Source organism: Benincasa hispida, chromosome 8 (assembly GCF_027475165.1).
Source record: "Benincasa hispida cultivar pf3 chromosome 8, pf3_genome.v1.1, whole genome shotgun sequence".
Lineage (NCBI taxonomy): Eukaryota > Viridiplantae > Streptophyta > Magnoliopsida > Cucurbitales > Cucurbitaceae > Benincasa > Benincasa hispida.
The window spans coordinates 16903083-16928872 of NC_143485.1; the positions used below are offsets into that span (position 1 = coordinate 16903083).

A 25790-nucleotide genomic window follows, 5' to 3' on the forward strand; every position below is an offset into this window, starting at 1 on the left:
ATCTATTCGAAAAAATATAATTGGTAAATTCATTTAGAAATTTAGAAATTCATATAATGATGAAACAAAAATTGACTTAAATTTACATAAGAATTGAATATATTATTCGGTAAAGATAACCGAATTTGGAGAAAATTTGAAAATATATAAGATTTGGATAAATTGTCTAATATTTGAAAAAAAATTACTAAAATATGGATGTCGATGTACACCCAAAGAGTAAAAATAATCGATAAGTTAGAAAAAGTAAAATTTTTAAAATCTGGGTGGTCGATCTCGTTCGCGATCCAACTAGTTTAACGATTTTTCAAAAAAGCGTGTTAATTTTGAAAGATGAAAAGTTGAATGTGTTATTTCTGACAATTTTATATTAAAACTCAATAAAGAAATTAAAGACCAAAAACTCGAGAGACAATGAATTCTAGGTTCCTTAGAAATACAATTAGTTAAGAAATTGGGACTTGTATGAGCGACGAACCAAACTTCCTCGAAAGAGCTCGCCATATCCCAAATCTCCGTCGACCAGCTCAAACTTTTATTAAGTGAAGAAGAGACTTTGTTACTACATTTATCGCTTTTTCCAAGCATTCTAATTCAAAGATAACCTTCGTGAGCTGAATGTTTTTGCTATACGAATTCACTCCTTTAAAGCCAATTTTAGCTAGTGTCGGGATCATGAGACAACCGCCAAAAGGGGAACAATTTTTTTTGTTCGTTTTTCCACCATTAAAGAATTTGAATAAAACTTCTTGGAATTCATAATTTCAGCTTCCTAACCATGAATTCATCGATTTTAAGCGTTTTGACGAGGTGTCTTTTGATCCTTACGATCCTTCTTCTGAGGAGGAAGGTCGTGGCGTCTGTTGGAATGTTGTTTACTTTAGTTGGGTATCCTCTATTTTTCATGGAGATTTTTTTTTTTGTGGCTGCTTTCTAACTTTAATGATGTTTGTTTGTTTGTTTTTCTTTTTAATCTTAAATATTCTAATGTACTTCTTCAAATCCTTTAGTTTGTATGGAAGAAAATTCAGGAGAGAAAATTAAGAAATTCTATTCATCACATGTTTCTCCATAACTCCAAGGAAAACATAAAAGAAAGGCCCACAACTGGGAAGCTTCTTATGTCACCCCAACATGTGCACATATAGTGTAAAATTATACAAACAAACAATAAAGAAATTGCAAATGTAGACAAAAAATGGACTCAGAACTTAGGACATATTAGTGTCACGTCGGTCAATAGACTATGAATCGACCACAATGATATAAATGAAAAGAAACCAATATTAATTTCTTATAAACAAAAAAAACAGATACGAGATAAGTTCATAAGGGCACGCACTCTTGACCCCAACATAGATCCGCCCCTTTAAATTAAGTAAAAAATAAATAAAAAATTAAAACAATTATCAAATGAAAATTCAAGAATCAAAACTTAGTTATCTTATATTTTAAAAGTTTGGTGAATAAAATGAGCTTTAATCTTATAATTTGTCCAAATTAGTACCAAATTTTTACAATAAATTGTCTTGCTAGTAGCTAAATATCTCAATAGTGAATAATATTTACTAAACACTTAATGGGCCGGATTCTTCAATCTGTTTGCAATTTTCGGCCCAATTAGATTTAGGGTTTGCATATAAATATAGCATTATCTCATTTCATAAGTTGATTCTACTGTCTCCAGCTTCTTCCCTCTGCCGTTCGTCTGAATTTGGAGACGCTCACTTGACAGAGAGCACTCGAACTTTTTTCGCAGCGTCGCCATGAGAGCTAAGGTAATTGTTGTCAAGATTCATTAATAGATTCAGCTTGTTTTCAGCTTCAACATCTTTTTCGAGATGCTTCATTGGCTCTAACATTTTGGGATTTTCGTTTTCTGTCAGTGGAAGAAGAAGAGAATGAGGAGGTTGAAGAGAAAGCGCCGAAAGATGAGGCAGAGATCTAAGTAGTGGCCGTTTTCTGAGGGATGGTTTCGGACCTAGGGTTTTGGTTACTGTTTAGATTTCTTTATGTTATCTTAGTTATTTTTCTTGCGTAACCGTTTTGAATTGTTTCTAAATTGCTCTGTGATCGATACATTTTGTTGTCTTTAATCCAGAACTGGTTTTCCAGCTTTACAGTTTTTATCTAGTGATTTTTATATGCTATATATTTGTTCTAATGATGGCCATGTCAAAGCATTCATTCATTAAATTCTGCTGCAATAGTCTGATTAATTAGCTTTTGCCTTCCTGAATGAATACCGTTGCTTAGCTTTCTCGGTTATCTTTAAACCTGAGCCATTGTTCATCTTCTGGATGTGTTTAAATTTAGAAGTGTAGTTGGTGATTAGGAGCTGTATGACAGATAAACTTCCCATTAATAAACCTTCTAGATGGGTTTCCTTTTCTCAATGATTCTTTATTGCATCGCCCTGCATTTTGATTCTAATATTTTCTTTTGTGATTTTGTGGAAACATCAAGTTGATTTACCTAGCTTTTCTTGTTTTCGAGAAAGGAATCGTTGCCCAACTATTAAATTCTCGAGACCCAATTTGTTTGTGGTCATGATTATTAAGAATCAAGATTATGATAAGAGGGCAGGGAGTGAAAAAGAGGGTTGGATTCAAAACATAGGGGAATGTAATAGTGATTACATGAAAACCAGGCCCAAAGCCCCCTCAATCTAAACGTAGGCTTGGAATTACAACTCATTACAAACCCATTACAGCCTTCCAAACAGATCCTAAAAGAAAATAGGCATTAGGATGCTTGGATATTTGGGGGTTGAATCCCAATACCACATTATAGAATAATCTAGAACTTTGTTCTAATGAAAACTTGCCTCTTCATGTTTTGGTTAGGACCCATTGAATGGTTTCTCTAGGTGTTTAATTACTTCTTTTTGATAGAGCCAAGTCTAGTTATGCCGATCCGCCCTGTCCTTGCTATGGTTTATATAAACTGCAATAGAATTGATGATTATGTATATATAGAACACCCATTCAAGCATTTGTATTACATCATCTAGCTGAATGTGCTCCATTGGAGTTGGCAACAGCTGATAAAAGATTCATTCTCTATAATTTATCATAAGATCCTATTTTCTTTGACTGCTCAGCCCAGCTTTCTTCAGTTCTTCAAAAACCACTGTAGCCTCCGAATCGAAACCACCTGCAAACTGAATTTGGTTCGGGTGGTTAGTCATGGTCGAATAGTTATGTGACCAGCAGGTTAAGTTTATCATTCTGCTTTACCTGATGGACCCTGTAAGCGAAGCGAACCCCTTGAAGGAAAAGGTTTTCTGCTTGTGGGGTTTCGATTGATCGAATTTCTCTTGTTATCCTTAGCATGCATTCCTTTCCCAGCCTCAATGAGCTCAACTTCATCTGCAACAACGCCGAGTTGGGCCTTTTTATTGGTCTCATATATTACAATATAGGTTACTGATGTTGTGTTTTGAATTTTTACCCTAAATGAGTGTAATCTTTTGGTGTATTGATGATTTTTCAGATATTGTATTAGCTTTATTATTAATTTAATATTGAAATTTGATAATTGGCTTTTATTTTAAGAAAATTCAATTAGTTTTTATGGTTACCACTCACTATCAATCTGGTGGTTGCCCCGATTAGTCCAAAATTGACTTTAATTTCAATTTAGTTTGAATTTTGGAGTTTTTTTTATGCCTTTAAGCTTAATAATTAAAAAAAAAAAAATTTCGTTGCGTCTAGTTTAAGATTTGAACCCTTAATTTAATTTTTTGGTTAAAATAGATATTTGTATCTATTTCATTTTTTTTTGTACTTTGGGTTGAACAATTTGATTTTGTCTTGAAAGGTTTTGGCGATTGTGAAAATTTTAAAAATGAACTGATGCATTATTTATAATTTTAAATTGTATATCTAAGCTTTTATTGACCAAAATGACACAAATTTCAACTATTGAATTTATAATTTAGACTTCTTTCTGCTCTAGCTTTTAAAATAATCATCGGTAATTATTCTTTTAGTAAAATTAACTGAATCAGTGTTTGGTAAATTAGCGTACAAGACAACAGGTTGGTTATTTTACATATGTTAACTAAAATGGACTTATTATATAATTTATAATTCTTAAAATTTGATTAAAATAGATTCATGAAATAAATTTTAACTTAAATTCATAAATTTAGAAATTAAAATGTATTAAATATTGTATATACTTTTAAGGGTGAAACATGTGATTTAGAAGTGATTCTGGTGGAAATGAAAATGGTTAAATTTTGTTACAAATGTCGGCTTTAATTGTAGACAAAGATTAAAGGGTTGATAATTAGTGTTTTATTCCATGGGTTATGTTCGTGTACTCATTAATATATATAACATAAACAATAATGTTGGTTGTTTAAAAAATATAAAATAATCATTTATTAATATGAATTTTTACTTTTTATAATTTTTTTTAAAAAAATACTATTTAAATCTAGTTTATGTTTGGTCACTAAGTTTTAAAATGGTAAACATTTGGTTCTTAAGCTTTTAGTCATATTTCAATTTAAAGTTTCAAAAAGTTATATAATTTCATTATTGATATCTGAGCTTTGTTTCAATCTGGTCCCAAAACTTCAAAATTTTACATTTTTAACTTAAATTTTTCATTAAATGCCCACTTTCAATCATTAACATGAAGTTTTATAATTAAAAATAATAAAGAAGTGAAATTCTAAATTTAATTTTAAAAGTGAAACTAAATTAATTATAATTCTTTTATTAACATAAATTAAGAATAAAGATGGAAAAGAATATTTAGTGTATAATGGAAATTAAGAATGTAAATGTTAAAACATATGGATGAAAGGGAAAGATTTTGTGGCGTACCTGAGCCGGCAAAGCGGAATCAAACATCCATTGTGAGGGGATTTGAAAACGTTGATACTTCTTAGAATTGAACTCCCTGGTCTTCTCCAGGTTGCTCACACTCTGCTCCACCCTGCACAATTTCAATAAAAAAAAAAGGAACCTTCTCATAATAATTTATCATTCAAACCAACTTACTAAAACAAATAATACAACACATTGATTGTACATTCTCGCCTGTCTTGCAATGCTTGAGCTCTCTTCAACACAACATTCACCTCCTCCTTTGCATTGTCTCTAAACATACACACTTCATTCTCCAGCCTCTTCAGGTCTCTATAGCTGAATGCCGCCTCCCGCAATGCATCCGCTTTCGCCTCTGGCCACCGCGGGAAGTGCTTCAACACTGCCCTCTCGTCCACCAGCGACCCCAACTTCACGTCCACCCACTTCACAAACCTCTCCACCTCTGATATGTCTCTTGGTGCTGCAGCTTCTACTTCTTTGATCAACCAGTTCACAAACTCTCCATGTGTTTCCACTTCTGATTTTATCTGTCATTTGTTTTGTCTCTAATCTTTTACTCACTTCTCATTTTTTGGTCTTTGATCTTAATTTTCGATCAAGTCTTTTAATTAAAACTTTAACTAAAGATAAAACTCTTCTAAATTTGAACCACCTGAACTTTTAAGTTATTAAAATTTTCGTTAAACTTCAAGTTATGTCTCTATTTATAAAATCATACACCAATAATATATACCTACACCAGTACAACTCTATGAAATATAAAATTCAATTTGCTATTTAGATTTTTTGTATGTCATACCATAAACATCCCTAAATTATAAATGCATACCGCCGATAGATAGGCTGATCGGTTTTCGATTTCGCCAATCATGTTTTTGGTGAACGCCACCGTCGGAACTCCGCCGTGTGTGGCCTTATTTTCCTTCTGTGCATCCCTTTTCGTCAGCGTACGGTACAACTCCAACACTTCCGGAACTCGCCTCACTGCCTTTGATCCTCCGAGCAGCTTCGTCGGAAGTGGCGGCGGAGGCGGCGGCGCCAATGCCGGTGCCACCATCATTCTCTGATTCTCTTTCACATCACCCCAACTACTCTGTTTCTGCGATTTGGTCGTCTCCCGTTTCTCTCCCGCCGCCGCTGCCGGACTAGGCGGCCGCGAGTCAGCTCCGGCGACGGCGACGTCCATGGAAGAATGAAATTTCTTCCAGAGAATGGATTTTCTCTCATTGTTGTGAGCTTTCAAAGACTGAATCTGGGATTTCAATCGACCCAATTCTTGTCTGAGTTCTTGATTTTCATTCTCGAGAAAATTTGATTTTTGTAGAGAAATTTCCAATTCTTTTTTCAAGTAATTGATCTCCATAGCCAATTCTTCATCTTCTTCCTTTGGCATTCTCCTTTGATTTTGAGATTTTTTTAATAAATGGGCTAAAGGAGAAGCCAAAGCTATTACAAATTGCTCGATTTTTTGGGCTCATTTATTATTTCAAGTTCTTCTTCTTGCTTACATTGTAAGAATGGCATATATATATATTCCATGTACTGCCCTTTAGTAAAATGTTTTACTCAAAGTTTAATATGTAGATATATTAGTAGAAATCTCAATACAAATATTATGGAAACAACTTACATACAAAAATTCAAATAGTAATAATACTATAATAAACAAACCTTGTTTATTTTCTATGTTTAATGTATTTTTCTTACCAATGAAATGGCGATTCACTTCTTGTGTTAATGACATTTGTAATCATTTGTCAAATTTACTGAAATATAGAAATATCAATGAAAATGTTAATATTTTGATAGAAATAATACGTTAGTATTATTTTTTATCACAATTTACCGTCAAGGAAAAGAGAGATTTTTTTAAAAAATTATTATTATTATTATTTTCTTTTTTTATGAGAGTGTTTTCGACATTGTAAATCTATGTTTAATCATGGCTATTTACCCCTTCATGATTTGGTTACGTTAGAAAGAATCCTCTTTTAAAGGTTTTTTAAGTACTGAAATGTAGGAGATCAAATCCCTGCCCTCAAGAGAGAAGCATTATATCAATTACGATTGAGTTAAACTTATTTTAACGTCTAGAAAATTTATTCCAATTGAAATTTTGTACACATAGATAGATAACAAAGGGAAGTCTATATAAACTTTAATCCTTTATGTATAAGCATCTAATAATATGATCTATGAGTTTTATTTTTGTGTATAATAAAATAAAAAAAAACTAAATTTAAGGATATATGAGAAACTTTAAAATCATTTGATAAAACCCCGAAACTTTAAAGCTTGTAATCTAAAATTAAGAATTCAAGGTAACTGAAAATCTAATAGGTATCTTTCTTTTTTTCTTTCTTTTTTCTTTTTTAATAGAATAGGTATCTCATTATTTTTTAATCTTTTTGTTAATAGGTTTTTAAACCAAATATTGTTTAATAAATCTTACATGCTTTTTAAAAGTTTAAGATTTTTCTTTAGTTCAATCATATATAGAGTGAAAAAAATCTAAGAATCGAAAATATATGTACGTATTTTGAAAATTTATATATGGTACTTTTACTTTTGGACGTGTTAATTAAAAATAGTAATTTAAACAAATAATTACCACATAGTTGTAATAGTTTTATGAAGATAATAAACATAAAAAAAAAAAAACCTATGCTACCTAATCAAATTTCCTAGGAGCCCCGAAGGCTAAGTTAGAACAAATGTGTTATAAAATTTGTGTTTTTAAGAAATGTTAACAAAATAAGATTTTTTATTTACCCTCAAGATAAATTATCCTAAGAGTTATTTCTCAAGAATAGACAGTTTATCTTAAATTGAGAAATAGAAATAATAATAATAATAATATATATATTAAAAAAACTCTAATTTTGAAGTTTCAATGCATGGGCATTGTAGGTGACAAGTTCCCTACCCTTTATGGCATGCCATAAAAGTGATGGTTGTCTTTAACAAGACATGTTAAGTTAGGTACAACATTTATAACATTTTAACCTATGTTTTCATTTACCCTAAAATTACTCAAGTTCCTCCCTCAAGTCTAATATATCTTTCGTCGCATTCGTTGATGAGTTGCGTGGATGGTTAGAAATATTCAGGAAAAAAACGTTTTGAAGACTTCGTTAAAGATAGTTGCAAGTAATTGAAAGTTTGTATTTAAAGTGCAGTTTAGAAAATATTATAATATAGGTATAAAGGTGCGAATTTGAGGGAATAGATATGGGTATGCTTATAAGATTACTTAGTCGTATTTGGGGCAAAGAGTGTAGCTATGACGTATGGAGAATTTTGACGTTGTGGGGCCTATAGAGTCAATAAAACATAAAATTGATGTTTGTTAATCGTGAGGTTCACACATTCTTTAGACCAAACAAGGAGTGGAGCTGACAACCTTACTCAACCTTACTCTGACAACTTTTTGACTCCGACCACTTGGGATAAACAATCCTATAAATTTATCTTACAAACTTTTGGTGACAAATTTATATGTAGAACAAACATACATGAATGTTTAAATGCCATTTAAAGTAGTTTTGAAATGCTTATAAACATATATAAAGTATATAATATATATTATATATATATATATATATATATATATATATATATATAGGAAATTTGGTCGGTTTTGTAGGTCATGTTTGAGGCACTTTATGAAATTGAGTTTTTTGAAGATTTTTATTTTATTTTTAAGCAAAGGGGAAAAAGGAAGAAAGTAAGAGAACAAAGTTTGAATGGCACATAAATTGTTGATAGTGAAATATCAATGTAAAAGAAAAGGATTTGGGATAATTACATGTCACCAAAATAATTAATTCAACTCCTTAATTCACATTTTCTTATTAAACCTTTTTTTCCCCAAAATGGTTTGATATTCAAAAAGTTAAATGTTGTGTTTCCTCACATCTCAAGTTGTATACACAATTAATAAGATATATATTTATTTACACAAACTCAAATTTATATTTATATGCATACTCTTGACAAACTATAAATCTAGTGATCAAATTATATGATACACAAATCTTTTGTTGTTTTCTCGAGTAAAAGAAAAGTAGTATGTCTTTTATATCTATCGCTTACTCGAATGGTGTAGTTTAATTCTCTTGATAATTCATATGATATATATATTTTTCTCGCCATAGGGTTTTTGTTAAAAAAATTAAATTGCATATAGTTATTTTATATCTAATGAATAATCTAGAACAAACAAAATATAAATTAAATCGAAAACCTATAAAATTATAAACAATTCTTAAAAAATTGAAAATTATTATAAAAATAGCCATGAAAATTTGATGTTCTCCTTACTTTAGTTATTAGAACTAAGATCATAACAATTTAATATTCATTTATCAAATAAGGTAAAGTGCTTTATTTTTATTATTTTTAAGTTTGTCCAAGGCTAGTTTACTTAATATTAACCGTTTTTTTTTCTAAAATATATTTACCATAAATTATTTTAAAAAGTACATCCATTTCTAATTTATGTCTTACTTTAATTGTTTTTTTTTTAATATACATAATTTTTATGGAAAAAGAAAGACATAAATTCAAACTTTACTAATATATACCAGTGAATAATTTTTTTTGAATAGACAGGAGATTGAACTTTAGACTTTTAGAAAAGGAGATTATATCGATTAATATTGTGATAAACTCATTTTAACCAGAATAAATAGTTGAACGATTATTAAAAAAGAAAGATTTATTTTGAGACATATCATAATTTAATTAATTTGGTGCCATGGGCTTAAATGGCTTTTGAAGAAGCTAGTTGAGCATAGATATTGTTGTAGAGAGGTTGCTTTGCTTTGTTGGAGGGCACATGGGCATTGAAAGTGCCATTTTTTTGGGTCTTGGTTTGATTTCCCCATCAATTAGGGAAAGCTCATAATCATTAAATGTTGAAGGTTTATTTTTAATAATAATACATTTTTGAAGGTTGTGATGTATGAATAATCAAACCAAGAAAATCAACAAAATTTTATTGGTGGGTGGTGTTACATTTATTCTAGTATGTCCCATAAACATAACAAACCTCACACAATATTATATTTCATATATTAAATAATTGAATTAGCTACTTTTCTACATGAACCACTTATTTATTTATTTATTTTTATGTATTCTATTTTATTGAATTACAAATGGCTAAATATATCAAATACTCCATATACTTTATGGTAATTTTCAATCTAGTCTTTAATCTTTAAACAACTAAAGTATATATTGATTTTTTTTTTTAATAAAAAAATTAACAACTAATGTATATTTAAATTATTATTTTGTTAATGTATTTGAACATGTGGACATACATGCTTAGAAGAGATGAATTTTGATGATGTACTAGTTCTTTTTCATGTAGCATGAGAATAACATATCCATATGTCAAATATGTTATTAAAGCAATAATTCAATAATCTATCAACCTTTTGATAACAAGTTAAAATAAACATAATTCAAATGACTTATAATATTATGGGTTAGTGACCCAGAAGTGTTAGAATCCCTCATTCTTATTATTTTTGTTTTTTTTTGTTTTGTTTTTTTTTAAGACATGTACTTTCGTTTTTGTAAGAGTTCCAAACACAATCTAAATTTTTAGACCTCTTTTAATGATTATTTAGGTTTCGTTTGATAATCATTTTATTTTTTTGAAAATTAATCTTATTTCCTCTCTATTTCTTAGAATGATTTACATATTTCTTAATTACAATGGTTGAATTCTTAGTCAAATTAAAAAACAAAACAAATTTTTAAAACATATTTTTTTAGTTTTCAAATTTTGACTTGGTTGTTTAAACTATTGGGAAAGAGTAGATAACAAATGAAGAAATTTGAAGGTGAAAGTAGTGTATACAAGCTTAGTTAAAAAAAAAAAAATTCAAATTGTACTAAACAGGGCTTTAGTTTTTCTAAATTAAATTTATATACATTACTTCTATCTATCAACTTCTTTATTTATTTATTATTTATTTTATAAGAACGTTTTTAAAAATCAAGTCAAGTTTTGAAATTAAAAATACTTTTTAGAAACTTATTTGTCTTTAAAATTTGACTAAGAATACTAATTATTAGGGAAAAAAAAATGAAAATCACAGAAAATAAATTGTAAAATAAAAAGAAGTCTATTTTTCAAAAATCAAATAGTATCCAACATGATGTTAATTTTTTTTCTCTTCTATTTATGGGAGAATTTATCTCTTAGTTGGCTTTCTCCTTTTATTTTTGGGAGATCCTGGGCTGTGCCTTTTGGGCATATCTTATTTCTAGTTTTGTTTGTTTTTTTAATAAAAAAAATATTGTTGTAATGATACTTTTATTAGTCTTTCACCACAATAAATAAAAGATGCATAAAAATAAATATATTGCATGTAATTATATAAATAAGACAATGTAAAAATGTTACATATTACTAACCACATAATCACTTTCAATTATATTAATTAACTTTCATAACATAAACTTCACCAAATTTTTCCGATTAAATTGAATGAGTAAACTCATTAAAAAAAAAAAAAAACAGAAAAAACTCATTCAAATTCACTTATATTTCTTTAATCTTAATCCATTATTATTCAATTTCTTCACTAGGACTCTCATTATCTAGGCTTATCATTCATTGAGGATTTGGAAGACGACTGTTTGCAGCACAAACTCTTGATCCCCACTCGAGCAACTCTTTACTTGTATCATCTTTATGAACAACAACTTCAATAAAACACAAAGAATCACTCTTCTTTTCCGTCGCAATACTGATCGCTTCAATGAGTTCTTCCTCAGTACGCACCTAATAATCAAAGGGCATGAATGAAAAAATTGAAAAGTTTAGAGACGTACTAAACACTTTTTAAAGTTTAGAGATTAAATAGATAAAAATTTAAAAAGTTGAAGGAGTAAAGTTGTAAATTCAATTACGTTTGTAGTCCAACATTTGCCTTCACCATTGTGGATTGCATCGACTAAGGCAGTGTAATTCCAATTCTTGATAACGTTGTAAGGTCCATCATGAATTTCGACTTCAATAGTGTAACCTCCATTGTTGATTAAGAAGATTATGGTCTTTTGTTGACACCTAATCATGGTTGATACATCTTGTGCTGTCACCTAAATACCCAAATTTAACGCCAATTAATATAAGTGAAGGTTTTGAATAAGTTTTTCAACAAAAGCTATAAATATGTAAATAAAAATGGTTAATCCATGGCTAAATTATAAAAAAAAGAAAAAAAAGTGATTTTTCTATAAATATGTAAATAAAGATTGTTAATCCTAATTTTTCTCGATGTTACGTACTCTTTTCTTGAGAATACACAATAGATATACACTATTGGAGAAACACTTTTTCCGACGTTAACTTTTAAAAGCATCGGGTTTTCAGTGCTTTTGAACCTATAGCTTCAACGATTCTCTATTTTCATATGGTGTACTCGTATTCTGTCAAAAGTTTGTAATTATCCTTGATAGACTTTATTTTGTAAAACTACATTTAAAGTAGATATCAATTAGAATGTTGGACAAAAATTAAGACTTGAAATATAAATTGGAGACCCAAACACGAGTATTATATTATTCATGATCATTTTCACATTATTTTTAGGTTTCGATTTTACTTTAAAATTCTAAAGGATTTTTAGAGTGGTTTTGAAACTTTAGGACAAAGGTGACATGCCTAAACTTTTGAATTCATATCTAGTTGAGAAGGTATAAATTTAAGCATAGAGGATAGCTAAAGGTGTAGAAAACCTGAAAGCTTCCATCGCCAATGCACGCAATTACACGCTTATTCGGAACAGATTGAGCATATCCCAACGTCGCACCGACAGACCATCCAATCGAACCATACTGCATCTGAAATTCATATCTGCAATAATCAAATCCACAAAACTTTTTAGAATTTACTTTTTCTCTCATACATGCAACAATTGCATTGCATGCATATAAACTCGTTAGCCACATTGTTTTAGTCATCTCAAATAATTTCTCGTCGCCCACTTACCCGCATCCTTTTGGCAGCTTCAACTTCTGACAATTGAACCACGAGTCTCCCGTCTCCGCGATCACCGCCATCTCCTCCGACAACATCTTCTGTATATGCTGAAACAAAATGTTGACTCTCAAAGGCTCATTGGGCTTGCATTTCAACGGCTGGCCGTCCGGCACATAGATCCGGTGGTAATTCTCGTAAGCTGTTGTGTTTTTCTTAAGTCTTTTTGCAAGTTCTCTGAGAAAATCCTTCATTAGAATACAACCAAATGTTGGGCCATTAGCTATCATCACACGGTCAGGCTCCACAATGATGGCTTTCTCTTTTTTCAAAAGGAGGGAGTAGCCGACGGAGCTGTAGTCGTTGAAGATCGGACCAACGAATAGATATGCGTCAGCTGATTCCACGATTTCGCCGCAGAAGGCGGTCCCAACCGATCCCCAATAAGTTCCAATGAAGTGAGGGTGGTATTCTGGGACCAAGCCTTTTGCTGATGGCATCACGGCGAGCGCGTAGCCACATGCATCAGCCAACTCAACAAATTCGTTGCAAGCCTTGGCCACTCGGAGCTTTGGCCCACCGACCATCACCGGCTTCACCGCCTTGTCGAGGAACGACACTGTGGCCTCTACTGCTGCTTCGAGCCCCATCTTGTTACTCACCCTGAAAGAAATAGATTATGGTAAATTTAATTTAAGAGTCAGAAAGAAGAGCTTTTAATTTTGTCTTCTTACATTTTTTAAACTTTAGAGAATACTTAATGAGTTGTTGAACTTTCAATTCTGTGTTCAATACATCTATGAATTTTTTTATTCTCTCAAATATGTCCATAACCTTTTCAACAACATATAAAAATATAGTAATAGTTTCGTAATATACACAAAATTAAACATTTAGAAACGCATTAGACATAAAAATTCTTCATTTAAACAAACATGTAGGGACAAAACACTAATTTACCTTGGAGATATAGCAAATGGGATGGGGTCTCTGCTGAAAGTTGGGTGAGGGATACCAGGTAAGTTGCAACTGATGCTGAGGTACACAGGTTTGCTTTCAATCAGTGCAGTTGATATGGCTTTGTCAATTTGAGCATGAGCTTCTTCTATATTGTTTATCACAGCCTATATCATCATCGTCAATTCGTCATCGTCGTTATCGTCATCAACAACAATATATTGTATATGATATTCTATATAAAATCTTTGTATGTTAAATACTATCCAATAAAATAATGACGTGACATGTCAATTGAATGATAATGTTTACTATTTTACATGACCAATAATAGATTGTGATGAGGTCTCTTTAGCTTTCATCCGTTGTGAGATATCCTCAACATTAACATATGCATGCCCATTATTAAAAATAGCATTTCTAATATAACACAAGCAAACCAAATTGTATGATCAAATCTCATTTAGAAATCGTGTCAATCTAGTTGTCTAGCTAATATCATTCATAGGCTACGTTTATTCTAGGGAAAATGTGGTAAATCAAGTGCAATATGAAAAGTGGGTCCATTTGTTTACGTCCGTTATGTTTCATACTCATAATGAAATATGGGGTTCACTTCCAAGTCTGTAATCGAGGAACGCTGTCCAATTGAGATGGGAGGGTGATTAATCCGATTGCGTTTCAAAATTACAATTATGTCAATTTTTATTACGGATTGGTAAGCATGTCCTTAGTTCTAAAGAAAGAAAACTCACTTGAAAACATGTCACAGTTTGAAAGCATCTGAGTTCTTGACTGAAATCAGACAATCCAATAGTGTGATGAAGAATCCTACTGGTTCCATAGTCATTGGTATTTGGGCCACCAACAACACAAATCACAGGAAGATTTTCACTATAAGCACCAGCAATGGCGTTCAACACACTTAGCCCTCCAACAGTGAATGTGACAACGCATGCACCAACCCCACGACGCCTCGCATAGCCATCGGCTGCATAGCCAGCATTGAGTTCATTGCAACAGCCAATGTTGGTGAGTCCAGGCTCGGCAATGAGATGGTCGAGTAGCGTTAGATTGAAGTCACCGGGAACGGAGAATACATCACTAATTCCAATTTGGACCAGGCGTCGCGCGAGGTGACGACCGAGCGTGGCGTCTGAGGATACGATGCCGGAGGGCGGGGACTGAGAACCATTTTGAGGCAGGGATGCTAAGTCGTTGTTGAAAGGCTTGCATGAATCAAGAGCTGCAATGACGGTATCCATAAGTTGTTTTGATATGGGGGAGAGAAAGATGGATCTATGAGAGGAAAGTGTGGAAATTGAAATGAGGAGAGTGTGTTATATAAGGGTATTTTGTAGGGGAAATAGTTGCTGTGGTTTGCTTGGGGAAGACCAATTCTCTTCCATGTTTTATTGGGAATACTCAAGTGTGTGGCAATAGTACAAGAATAGAATTTCAATCTTGAATTCAAACTGTATTTTCATGGCTGCCAATGCCTCTTGGTAACTACAACCAATGGCAAATCTTTCTAATTTTGAATCGATTCTTGTATGTATTGGGATGTGTTCTTGGTGATGCCAATTTGCCTTGAGAGAGATAGTGGGATGTCTAATCAAACTCTAAATTTAATTCGCTTTCTATCTTTTTTAAATTATCATTTCACACAAAACCTTAAATTCATGGTTGAAGAGAATCAATATTAATTAGAGAAAATAATATTGTAGAGGGTTGAACATAGTATCTTCTGAACCACTTACTCTGATACCATCTGAATCACCAATTGACCAAAAAATTTAAACTCATAGGTGAAGACAAATTTAATATTATATCATCCAATATTTTTTTTGTTTTTTTTTTTAAACTTAGTTTTCATTTATATTCTCGTCTCTAGTTCGGTGGAGTTGTAATGAATTTGTTTTCAATGGGATGAAACTAGTCACTGAAGGAGTAAAAGAAAATTAACACAATAAATTATTAGTGGTTGCACCTAAATTAAATTCCAAAAGTCTAAAGTATTGGTAATAATGTAAAATTAATTGACTAACTTTCAATTTATTTCAAGAATAGATGATAGACTAGTTTATTTTGATTTAGTTAACATTAATCAAGTTGTTAATTTTCGGTTAATTTATTTTTTTTTTATTGATTTGTTAATGAGTTTTTTAGAATTGATCAGCCTATTTTCATTTAGGATTATAGCCAATCTCTCTTTATTTTTAATAGCTAGTTTTTTAGTCATTATTAGTGTTGGAATTCTTGAATATGTTTTCCGAATGACCAAGCACAGGTGTTTGCTAACCAGGTGAGAGTTCGGGAACAACACCCTTGAAATCTAAGTTGTATTCGTAATTATGTTATTTATAATTTTGATCCTAAGGTTTAGAAGAGTGTGCTATATAAACTCTTTAACTCTACTGGCACATTTAAATCTGTGATCTAATATTGTTTTCTCCAACAATAAATTATTTCTCCTCTCGTAGATGTAGCTAACACACTCGTAGCGAATGGAAAACATTAAAAAAAATGCTTTCTTAGGACTATATTTTGGTTAGCTTTATTTCTTAAATGCATTCGTTGATGTTTTACTTGTATAACTTGTAGGAATCGAGACTTTAGACCAAAACGGACTAATAGGAGTGGAATAACAAACCTCGACGTTATTGAAGAAATTTACCTGCAGCATCATGATGTTGCGAGGTGCCTCATGGCGCTGGGGCCAAATGGTATATTGTTGTACCGACGCTTTGACGAAATTTAGGCTATTTAATTAGTCATTCGTCATTTGTTGAGGGAGACCGATTAGAGTTTCACCGTGGGCTTTCCATAAAGGCTAAGGGTTGCTATTCAAAGAGATTCCAATGCTTAATGTTGGACTTGATAAAAGTTAGATTGAAATGAAGACGTTGATGCGGTGCCAATGACAAATTGAGATTGATGACTAAATTTCTTCTCTTGTTTTCCTCTTTAGATTTATGTATAACATGTTATTGATGGATGTTAAGAACATAAGTGACTAATTTATTCATAGTTCTAGGGTTAGGTAGATTTCAGAAATGTTTGTGGATTGATTTGCAATAATTTGATTAACTGAATTCTATTAACTTTTTATCATGCTTGCATTTTACAATTGAACGTCTGATCACCATTTGATTGATTTAAGGTTTTAAATTTTGCTTGAGAAAGAGAATTTTAAACTAAAACTAGCATGCTAGACTAGTATAAGATTGTTCATGAGAATGACAGAAAAATATTAGAGATCGTTGTGAATGTTTATTGCTTTCTTTATTTTCATTTTTACAATACCACCATCACTTTTCAAATCCCTAAATAAAACTGAGATAGTTTTTTGATAGCTAGTAGAACTGGAAAACTAATTCTTAGAGGACAATGCTCGGTCTCAGGACCATTCCATACTGAACTCGACATAGACACTTGTCTGTGGTAGTGAACCAGATAAATATCTGTTATTTCTCTACTGCTTACATTTTTTTTTTGTCATCTTTGATTGTCGAGTTCATAACAAATTGGTATTAGAGTCATGCTCTGACTTAGCCATACTGGTAGAATCCTCGGTTGCCGAACAAAGAGGTGGAAAGCCTCACAAAATGTAGTCATGGTGGTATCCATCCATGGTTGAGCTTTCAAACAAGCAGTGTGCTCAAGTGTAATTTGGATGGATGACTACTCCATGGTTGAGCTTGCAGTCCGCTCAAGTATAATTCGGAGATCAGATGACTATTTGAAGGAAGAATCAGTGGTCCTTTATTAAAGGAGATGATTATTGGGAATCCGATCCAAGTCCCACATTGACTAGATAAGAGGATGAGCATGAGTTTATAAAGGTATGATTACTACCTTCAATGGGATGGGACATTTTGGGTGAAACCAAAATCAAAACTATAAGGCTTATGCTCAAAAGAGGAGAATATCATACCATTGTGAAGATATTTAAACCTTATTTCCCTTTAACAAAGAAAATGCATCTCTTTCCTAAAGAGATTTTTGTGTTGTTTTGCCTGAAATTAACTTAATAGCAAGTCAACTTCATCAATGAATAAATCAAATATATGTTAAGCTACCTAACCAAACTTAACTCAAAATAAATCACACCTTACCCAACAATAAACCAAACCAATGGACTTTTTCCACGTTTCAAAGTCCAGCCATTCAAGATGTGTTTACTTCTTAACTACTTTTATTTACATATGAACTACAATATCTGTCCTTTACACATACGAGCTATTCGAAATATCGAAAAAATATTTGTGGATTGAAAGCATATTTATTTATTTATTTATTTATTTTTAATATAATTGTGGAATGGGAGAATCAAACCTCTAACTTCAATATTGATAGTTCAAACATTAGGCCAAATGGGCATGAAAGAATTTGAAACTATTATTTTCATTTCTGATAATTATTTAGATAAAAGTATAAAAGAAAGCTACATGTTCATATAAAAACATGAGATGAAGCTTCTAAAATTATTTTGTTGGTTGAAACTATACATAATATACCATTCCAACTTCCAAGAGAGAAGTGTGAGGCACATTCAGTAAAACCTCAGGCTCTCTACAATTCTGTTTCAAAAAAGCATACACAATATCAATGGCTAACTTCTTGAAAATGGGAGATGATTTCTTGGCCTTGACTGAACAATGTCCAAAGATGTACGTAATTCCCGATTCTTTTGCTCTCAATATCTGCATTGCTTCCTCATTATGTATAGACTTTTCCCGATCGTCGACTGCCGTATCCGTTGCTTGATATTTGTTTGAAGACTGCAACATATTTGAGCTTGTAAAAGCCTGCTCCACTGGTTCATATTCACAAGGTTCTTCTGAATTTTCACACCCTCTAGAGACTTGTGTCAATGGTTTCCAAAAGTGATCTTCTGTTTCAACATAATGCACTAAAGAAAACACCAATCTGTTCTCAAAATTGTAGTTCTCTTGTAGCAAATCCCTGTAACCGTACCGCACAATGCACCGAAACATGTTGCATTCTTCTGGCCCCACCCTCGTAATGAGCAAACGATCTTCTTCGTCGATATGAGGAACTTGAACGTATTTTATACAAACAAATACAAGAACTTGATGAAATGCAGGCAAAGTGGTTACAAAGTGACCAAAAACAGCAGGAACACCAGCGACCAGATTAGTGTATATGAGTCCAATTCCGGGCACACGCACTATGCCGAGGCTAGGCCCTGAAGAAAGTATCCTATTCATCGACACTTTGTTCTCGTCGTCATATTCATGTTTCTTCATCGTCCCGTAGTACCATGTATACATCGAACACATAAAGATAGTAGAAAGCACGAGAGGGATCCAACCGCCTTCATGAACTTTGATGATTGATGCAGAGATGTAAAGTAGTTCGACTGACCCGAAAAACATGAAAAACGCTACGGCATTGATCAACCTTTTCTTCCAAACAATTATTATCACAAGTGTCATCAAGCAAGTTGAGACAAACATAACAATGGTGACTGCCAGCCCTACAAATCCATAAAAAACGATCAGATTTCTTTCTCATGTGATTGAAAATTTAAGCCCACAGACAATGCTAAATGTTAAGACTTGTACCATATGCATGCCCTATCATGTTTGTGTCTCTCAAGCCAATTGTCACAGCTAAACAAAGGCACATTAACATCCAATTAACTTCTGGGATATAAATCTGCCCATATATCTGGTTTGAAGTGTGCATAGTTTTCACATGAGGGAAACAATTCAGAGCACAGCACTGGTTTACGAGGGAGAATGTAGCCGAAATCACGGCCTGACTTCCTACGACAGAAGCAAAAGTTGCCACGATGAACACCGGCCAAAACACAGTTTCTACATTGACAAATAGTGTAATGTCATGACATGTTCAGACAGGGACACGTAAATATATAATCTCTGTATTTCTAACTTCTTACCAGGTATTGCTTTGTAGAAGCTTCTCTGAATATCTTCATGGTGCTTAGAGAGGAATGCAGCCTCACCCAAATAAGCAAGCATCAAGGAGGGATATACAAGAAATGTGAAGGCAATCTGTGATTTAAATGAGGAAGATTTTAACTTTCAAGCACATTAAGATCTTGATGAGTTTACCTTATTATTTTCAACCAAAGTGGTTACAGTTACCTTGATTGAAAGTGAAGAGAAGTGGCCTAAATCAGCAAACATCGCCTCCACACCTATGAGAATATCCCATAAGCAACTTGCTCCCGATGTTTTAAGGGACGAGAGAAAGCGTGAAATCATATGAATCAAGATGTACAAGTACCTGTTATCGAGAGAACGACTCCGCCTAATGAAATCCAACCTTCAATGCCTGTGCTTCGAAGGAACTTCAGCATATAAACTGGAGAGAGTGCATGATATATACTTGGGTTCCATTTGATAATATTATACATTCCGATAACGCTAATACTGACAAGCCACGCCGTGATGATTGGAGCAAACATGAAAGCAACCTTGTGCGTTCCACAATGCTGGAGGGAGAATAGTCCAACTAAGATGATGCATGAGATTAAAACAATATAATCTGAAAAGGGAAACACAAATTTTTGCATGTTTTAGTCTTTTTGTTATATATGGAAATGGAATAATAGAGGGGATGATGAAGCTTACTCTCATGGAGTCCAGTAATCTTATGTTTGACACCTGAGACTGCTGAAAGAACTGAAAGGACAAATATTTATAAATCATTACATGAATAAGAAAATGCAAGTTTTTATGTAGCCATCTTAGCTACTAATGCAATTTTGCACTTAAAATTCCAACATCATAGAACTAGTAGTGGCAAAAAAAAGTTTTACAAATTGAAATATTAAGATGATCTAAGGTACTGAATTGAAAAAGTAAAGGTAAAACGAAGGGACCTGACCTGATATTGCAGGAGTGAGCACTCCATCACCAATAGCCATGCAGGTTCCAAAGAGAACAAACAACAAAAAACCTCTTCGAAAAGACGGATGCAGTCGAAAAAAAGACTTTAGTGCAGCACTCGACTTGGTCTCCGAGATTCCCTTAATGTCATATGCAGATAACTTATCATCAGTAGGTTCTTGATTCGGTAGAATGCATAATCTAGCATGCCTGCAGAGGAGAGAGTACAGTGCAAATGTACCCCCTGCATCACAAGCAAATGGTGTGAAATAATCAGCTTTACCTTTCTTCCTATCTATTAAATCCTTTATAATTATAGATTTCCAAGATCTTGATAGAAAATCAAGCTCAAAAGAGAAGTGAATGTTAGGACAAAGAATCATATCTCCATATTGATGTAATATTTTCTATTTGGACTTGAGCCCATGTGAAGAACCATAGACCATTGCAAACATTATCCTTAAGAAAAATACTTGGACGATCCTGGGTTGCACCTATCTTTTTGTTATCTACCCAGTAGTCCAACCATAGTTTGCCATGTGGCAAACTCTTCTTTCTTCTTCTTTTAAATATTTTGAACTTTGTCTACTTTGTGGTTAGGATGGACTACAAAAATATATGTGTAGCACAGAATGCACCCAAGTATTACTTTTATCTATATATATTCCTTACTTCTAATCGATGTAACATGTGAAACTATCTTCCAAGTCTTTTAACAATCAAATCATCTTAACACTATCTATTGTGTTGGATGAGATGAAAAACTTTACCTTCGCCATTATCATCGGCTGACATGACAATGAAAACATATTTGAAGAGAGCAATGAGTGTAAATGTCCAAAAGATAAAGGATAGAACCCCATATATCTCTTCATCATTCTCATGGAGACTCAATTTGCCAGAGAAGGTAGTTTTGTAGACATAGAGAGGGGAGGTGCTGAGGTCCCCATAAACAACTCCTAGACTTTGGTAAGCCAACATAAGCACACTTCTGTAGGACTCATTCTTCACATTCTGATGAGAAACATATTAATCACATATTGGTGGCTATAATGATGATAAACAGAAATATTCCAACCTAAAATTTCAAAAGAAATTGGAAAGGGTATATCTGAAAAAATATACCAAATGCAAATGCATCAAGAATCTGAAAACATAAATGCATCAAGTTTGTATGGGAATGCTTATAAGTTATAACAATGAAAGAAGTGCTTTTAAATGTTTAGTAGGGCTGCAATTTAGAAGTATTTTAAAAAAAAGTACAAACTATAAATGGCATTTCTTTTGAAAGAAGCAATTGAGTTAAGTGTTTATACAAGTGCTTTTAGTTCAAACACTTTGATTACTCATTTTTATCAAAAACAACATTTTGATGATACTATCTTTTCTTTCCCTATTACTCTTTACACAAAATATCTCTTATTTACTTCTCTCTACACACATTTCACTAATCACTTCTCCAATTCTTGTTCAAACAAGGAAGAACTGAAAATGTTTATTCCTTCATGAAACCATGAACATATATGTTTTGACAAAGGTAACTAAGGATGTGTTGGAGAGAGATTTTGAAATCGTTAAAATCACTCGAGTCATGTTCAAAATAAACTAAAAAAGATGCCCCTAACAATTCAAAGTTAATTTGAATGTGATTTTCAAACCCAAATTAATTTTGAATGATTATAAGTATGTTTCAAAATGATTTTGACTATAAAAAAAGTGATTTTAATCATTTGAAAAATCTGTACACGTAGGATATGACTAAGGTGATGGATCAACATCCATCATATCAGAAAACAACAAAGTATTTTATCATTAAGATAGAACTGATTTTGATAAACAAACACTTTTTGAAAACAAAAACACTCAAGAACACAATCAAAAGAAACGCAAAAGCTTCTTTTCTCCCTGTTTTGCTTAGTTAAACAAGTTGGGTATAGCGTACAAGAACCTTAAAGCAAACCCATGTTTCCATCAAGATTCTCAAACATAAAAACTCCATTAATCGGAGCAGATAACAAAAATTCATCCCAAATTTCTTGCTGACAGAGAATTTCAGGGAATCCAAAACATCACGTAAAATGAAGTTTAAATGTCTAAGAAAAATCAATAAGTAAAACCAAAATGCATTTCACTCAAACCTAAACGGAAACCCAGTTCCGAGATAGAGCTATAAAACAAGAGAATCACACAGCAACTGAAATCTCTCAGCTCTGTGGGAGAAAGCAGAAATAAGAATCCATATAGAGTTTTTGAAGAAATTATAGGTTGGGATTTAAGAATACCTTTGGAGAGATGCCTTCTGTTTCAACATTTTCCTGTGATGGGCTGTTCATGGCTGCAGAGAGAAAGAGCAAAGAGAAAAACAGAAGAGGTAAAAATGGTGTGGAAGTGACTAAGCTACATGACCCTCCTCCTTCAAACCAACCAAATAACCATAATATTTGCCATTGCCAAGCAACCAAACAATAATAAATAATTGGTTCGTACTCTCTCTCTCTCTTTTGGGCTTGGGTTTAGAAAATATTTTTAAAAAGTTCAGATCATTTGAAGTAATTATAGGTTCAGCTTTGAAAATTATGTTTCCTTTCTTAGCTTTCTTTAAAAATATTTTTCTACCTTTTTTTCTGGTTAAAATCACATTTGAGTTTTAAAAATAATTCAGTGTATCTTACCAAATTGTCCTCTCATAATTTATCGTAAGACAAATTCTAATTACAATTTGTCATGTGATAAATTCTTCTTACTTCTTTTTTAAAATATTTTAATTATTTTTCTATGCGTATCATGAGAGTGAGATGCATAAAGATGGATTATACTTTGGATATACCTAAGTATTATCTTTAAGTTTTTAATCAAATTTAAAAACGATTTTTTAGGCTGATTTGGTCACAAGTTTATCTTTAATTTTTTTTTCATATGTTTCTTCACAATTTTTTTAATTATGATTTTTGTTTATATTAAATAAATATTTATATTTATATTCTCAAGCCAAATTTCAAAAATAAAAATTCAATTATATAAATGAAAATTGAACTTTCAATCTCTATTGAAAAAAGTCATGCTAGTAACTACTAACTACTAACTATAAAGTTAATGCCACTTTTAAAAATTTTATACCACGTTTAAATCTTATAAAAGAGAAGAACAGAAGGAAAACGGACTAAATGATATTTTATACGGAATTGAAGGACTTGAAATGGAAAGTTTTAAGAGATCAGGGACCAACATGAAATAAATAAAAATTTGAAGGCCAAAACAAAAAAAAGTTACTATTTATTTTTGTCGAAATTGCGACAAATTATTAGAAATTTACCAAAATAAGTAATGTATTTTTGGAAGAAGAAGAAAAATCCCTTACAATGATTGTTGAAACAGCAAAGACGAACCGATAAGCTTTCAAAACTGGATTACAAGAAAGCGATCCCGAGAAAGACAATTTGAAACGATGGATACCCAAATCAATTCAATCAAAATCATCCACACAGAAGAAGAAGAAGAAGAAGAAGAAGAAGAAGAAGAAGAAGAAGAAGAAGAAGAAGAAGAAGAAGAAGAAGAAGAAGAAGAAGAAGATGAAGAAGAAGAAGAAGAAGCAGATGTAAGTCTTTTTCTTTCATTACACTCCCATGGCCGAAGATTTCGCTATCGTTATCCTCCGTACAAGATTGACTGCTAAGGAGCTTTCAATCTGACAGCCAGCATTTAATCCAACTGGGGTCACATTCAAATTTTCATAACAGATTTCTAAATTACTGACACAGATGTTATACCTAATAATGCATAATCCTTCTCTGTTGTTGCTTTCAAATTTCAATCTGTGATGCAGTGTACTTGGGGGTAGAAGACGTGGTACGGTGGGAGAAATGGAACAATCAAAGATATGGTTGTTAGAAGGTAAGAATCTGACTTCTCAATTGGCTGTTCTGTTCCTGCCCATAATGTGTTTGTGATAATGCCTGAATGAATGGAACCCAGTAGTTTTAGCAGAGAGAATGTGAGAGTGTTGGATATGGTGGTTGGGGTTGATAATTGAACTCATTTTCAGCTTGCCCACTTAAGAAAATAACATCTCCCAAACTTGTAGATTAAGCCCTTTAGTCCTTCAGACATGTTCAAGCTTTTACTTCTAAGTTGTTGTAATTGTTCTTCTGCTTCTTCTCTTCTTTCATGGTTTTTTTAAGTTCACTTTCTGTCATTAGGATGTTCTGCAAACCATCAAATCAAAGCCATAAATTGGCATCCAATTCTCCCTCTTCTCCATGAATTTGCAGTGCCAAGCTGGTGGTGTGTTGAGAATTGGATTCTCCTCCACCTCATTGGGGAGTAATTCTGTTATGTTAATGGTTCTTAAAGATTAGATTGTTCAAGATGAGTGGGATAATTTTAATTCATTCTACTAAATAATGGAGACCTCCTGATGATATTGAGGCTTGAATTGAGCAGACACTGTGAATGAAGGTCATTATCAGGTGTGAGCTCGATCTCCTAGAGATTAAAATTTGAAAGGGCCAAACAAGTAAGATAGATGGAAGTTTCTTTTTCTTCTTCTTTTTCATTAAAAAAAAGAAAAGGAAAGGAAAGTGATGTGATATATTATGCAGCAATTATCAATGAAGCCTCCATAGCTGGTATGCCTCTGTTTTTCCAAGCTTCAGCAGCCATTCACTCTCTTTTCAATGCCCCAAATATAGGATCATATAGAAAAGGGAAAAATTTTAGTCACTATATTCTTATCCTTGTGATATTATTATTTGGGTTTATAATTGTCTTCATATTCTTATCTTTATATGAAATTATTTGGCTTTATAATTTTCTTTATATTCTTATCCTTACATGATTTTATTTGGCGTGATGTTGATGATTTAATCATTTTCATTCCTTGCTATTTTTTTTATTAACCGCTCAATTATTGTGTATGGCATAAGAAATATTAAATCATATTTTAGTCCTATTATATTTTTGGTTTTACACTTTGTTCTAAACTAAGCATTAAAAGAAACCGTTGGTTTAAGGCTTCGTTTGGAATTGTGGTAGTTTTTCAAATAATTGTTGCAGCTGTGCTTCTAAAAAACTAATTTAAAGATTTATTGAAAGTATGATGAA

At 32.2% G+C, this 25790-nt stretch overlaps 3 protein-coding genes and 2 long non-coding RNA genes across 7 annotated transcripts; 2 read left to right on the plus strand and 3 right to left on the minus strand.

The window, feature by feature from the left end:
• Positions 1 to 1701: 1701 nt before the first annotated feature.
• LOC120084241 (uncharacterized) lies at positions 1702 to 2164 on the plus strand. Its single transcript, XR_005483598.2, has 2 exons — positions 1702 to 1778; positions 1887 to 2164. It is a non-coding gene; the product is annotated as an uncharacterized LOC120084241 (long non-coding RNA).
• Positions 2165 to 2587: 423 nt separating this feature from the next.
• On the minus strand, positions 2588 to 6406 carry LOC120084240 (CHUP1-like protein). Its single transcript, XM_039040141.2, has 5 exons — positions 5677 to 6406; positions 5058 to 5374; positions 4842 to 4953; positions 3240 to 3371; positions 2588 to 3163 (listed from the first exon to the last, which is right to left on the minus strand). The coding sequence occupies exons 1-5, from the start codon at positions 6238 to 6240 to the stop codon at positions 3083 to 3085; spliced, it is 1206 nt and encodes a 401-aa protein (XP_038896069.1). The 5' UTR covers positions 6241 to 6406; the 3' UTR covers positions 2588 to 3082.
• Positions 6407 to 11212: 4806 nt separating this feature from the next.
• LOC120083537 (pyruvate decarboxylase 2-like) lies at positions 11213 to 15104 on the minus strand. Its single transcript, XM_039039332.2, has 6 exons — positions 14562 to 15104; positions 13810 to 13973; positions 12862 to 13512; positions 12609 to 12726; positions 11781 to 11969; positions 11213 to 11652 (listed from the first exon to the last, which is right to left on the minus strand). Exons 1-6 carry the CDS (start codon positions 15069 to 15071, stop codon positions 11482 to 11484), a joined length of 1803 nt encoding a protein of 600 aa, XP_038895260.2. The 5' UTR covers positions 15072 to 15104; the 3' UTR covers positions 11213 to 11481.
• A 3085-nt stretch (positions 15105 to 18189) lies between these two features.
• On the minus strand, positions 18190 to 24261 carry LOC120083038 (potassium transporter 1). 3 transcript variants are annotated; one of them, XM_039038538.2, is made up of 10 exons: positions 24049 to 24261; positions 22973 to 23025; positions 21461 to 21704; positions 20689 to 20934; positions 20433 to 20483; positions 20086 to 20346; positions 19944 to 19996; positions 19736 to 19850; positions 19398 to 19652; positions 18190 to 19309 (listed from the first exon to the last, which is right to left on the minus strand). In XM_039038538.2, exons 2-10 carry the CDS (start codon positions 23021 to 23023, stop codon positions 18312 to 18314), a joined length of 2274 nt encoding a protein of 757 aa, XP_038894466.2. In that variant the 5' UTR covers positions 23024 to 23025; positions 24049 to 24261; the 3' UTR covers positions 18190 to 18311. The 3 variants fall into 3 exon arrangements, with proteins under 3 accessions (XP_038894466.2, XP_038894465.2, XP_038894469.2); XM_039038537.2 differs by lacking the exon at positions 24049 to 24261 and having other exon boundaries at positions 22973 to 23218; XM_039038541.2 differs by lacking the exon at positions 24049 to 24261 and having other exon boundaries at positions 20689 to 20830; positions 22973 to 23091.
• Positions 24025 to 25505, plus strand: LOC120083039 (uncharacterized). Its single transcript, XR_005483358.2, has 3 exons — positions 24025 to 24285; positions 24514 to 24581; positions 24887 to 25505. It is a non-coding gene; the product is annotated as an uncharacterized LOC120083039 (long non-coding RNA).
• Positions 25506 to 25790: the final 285 nt, after the last annotated feature.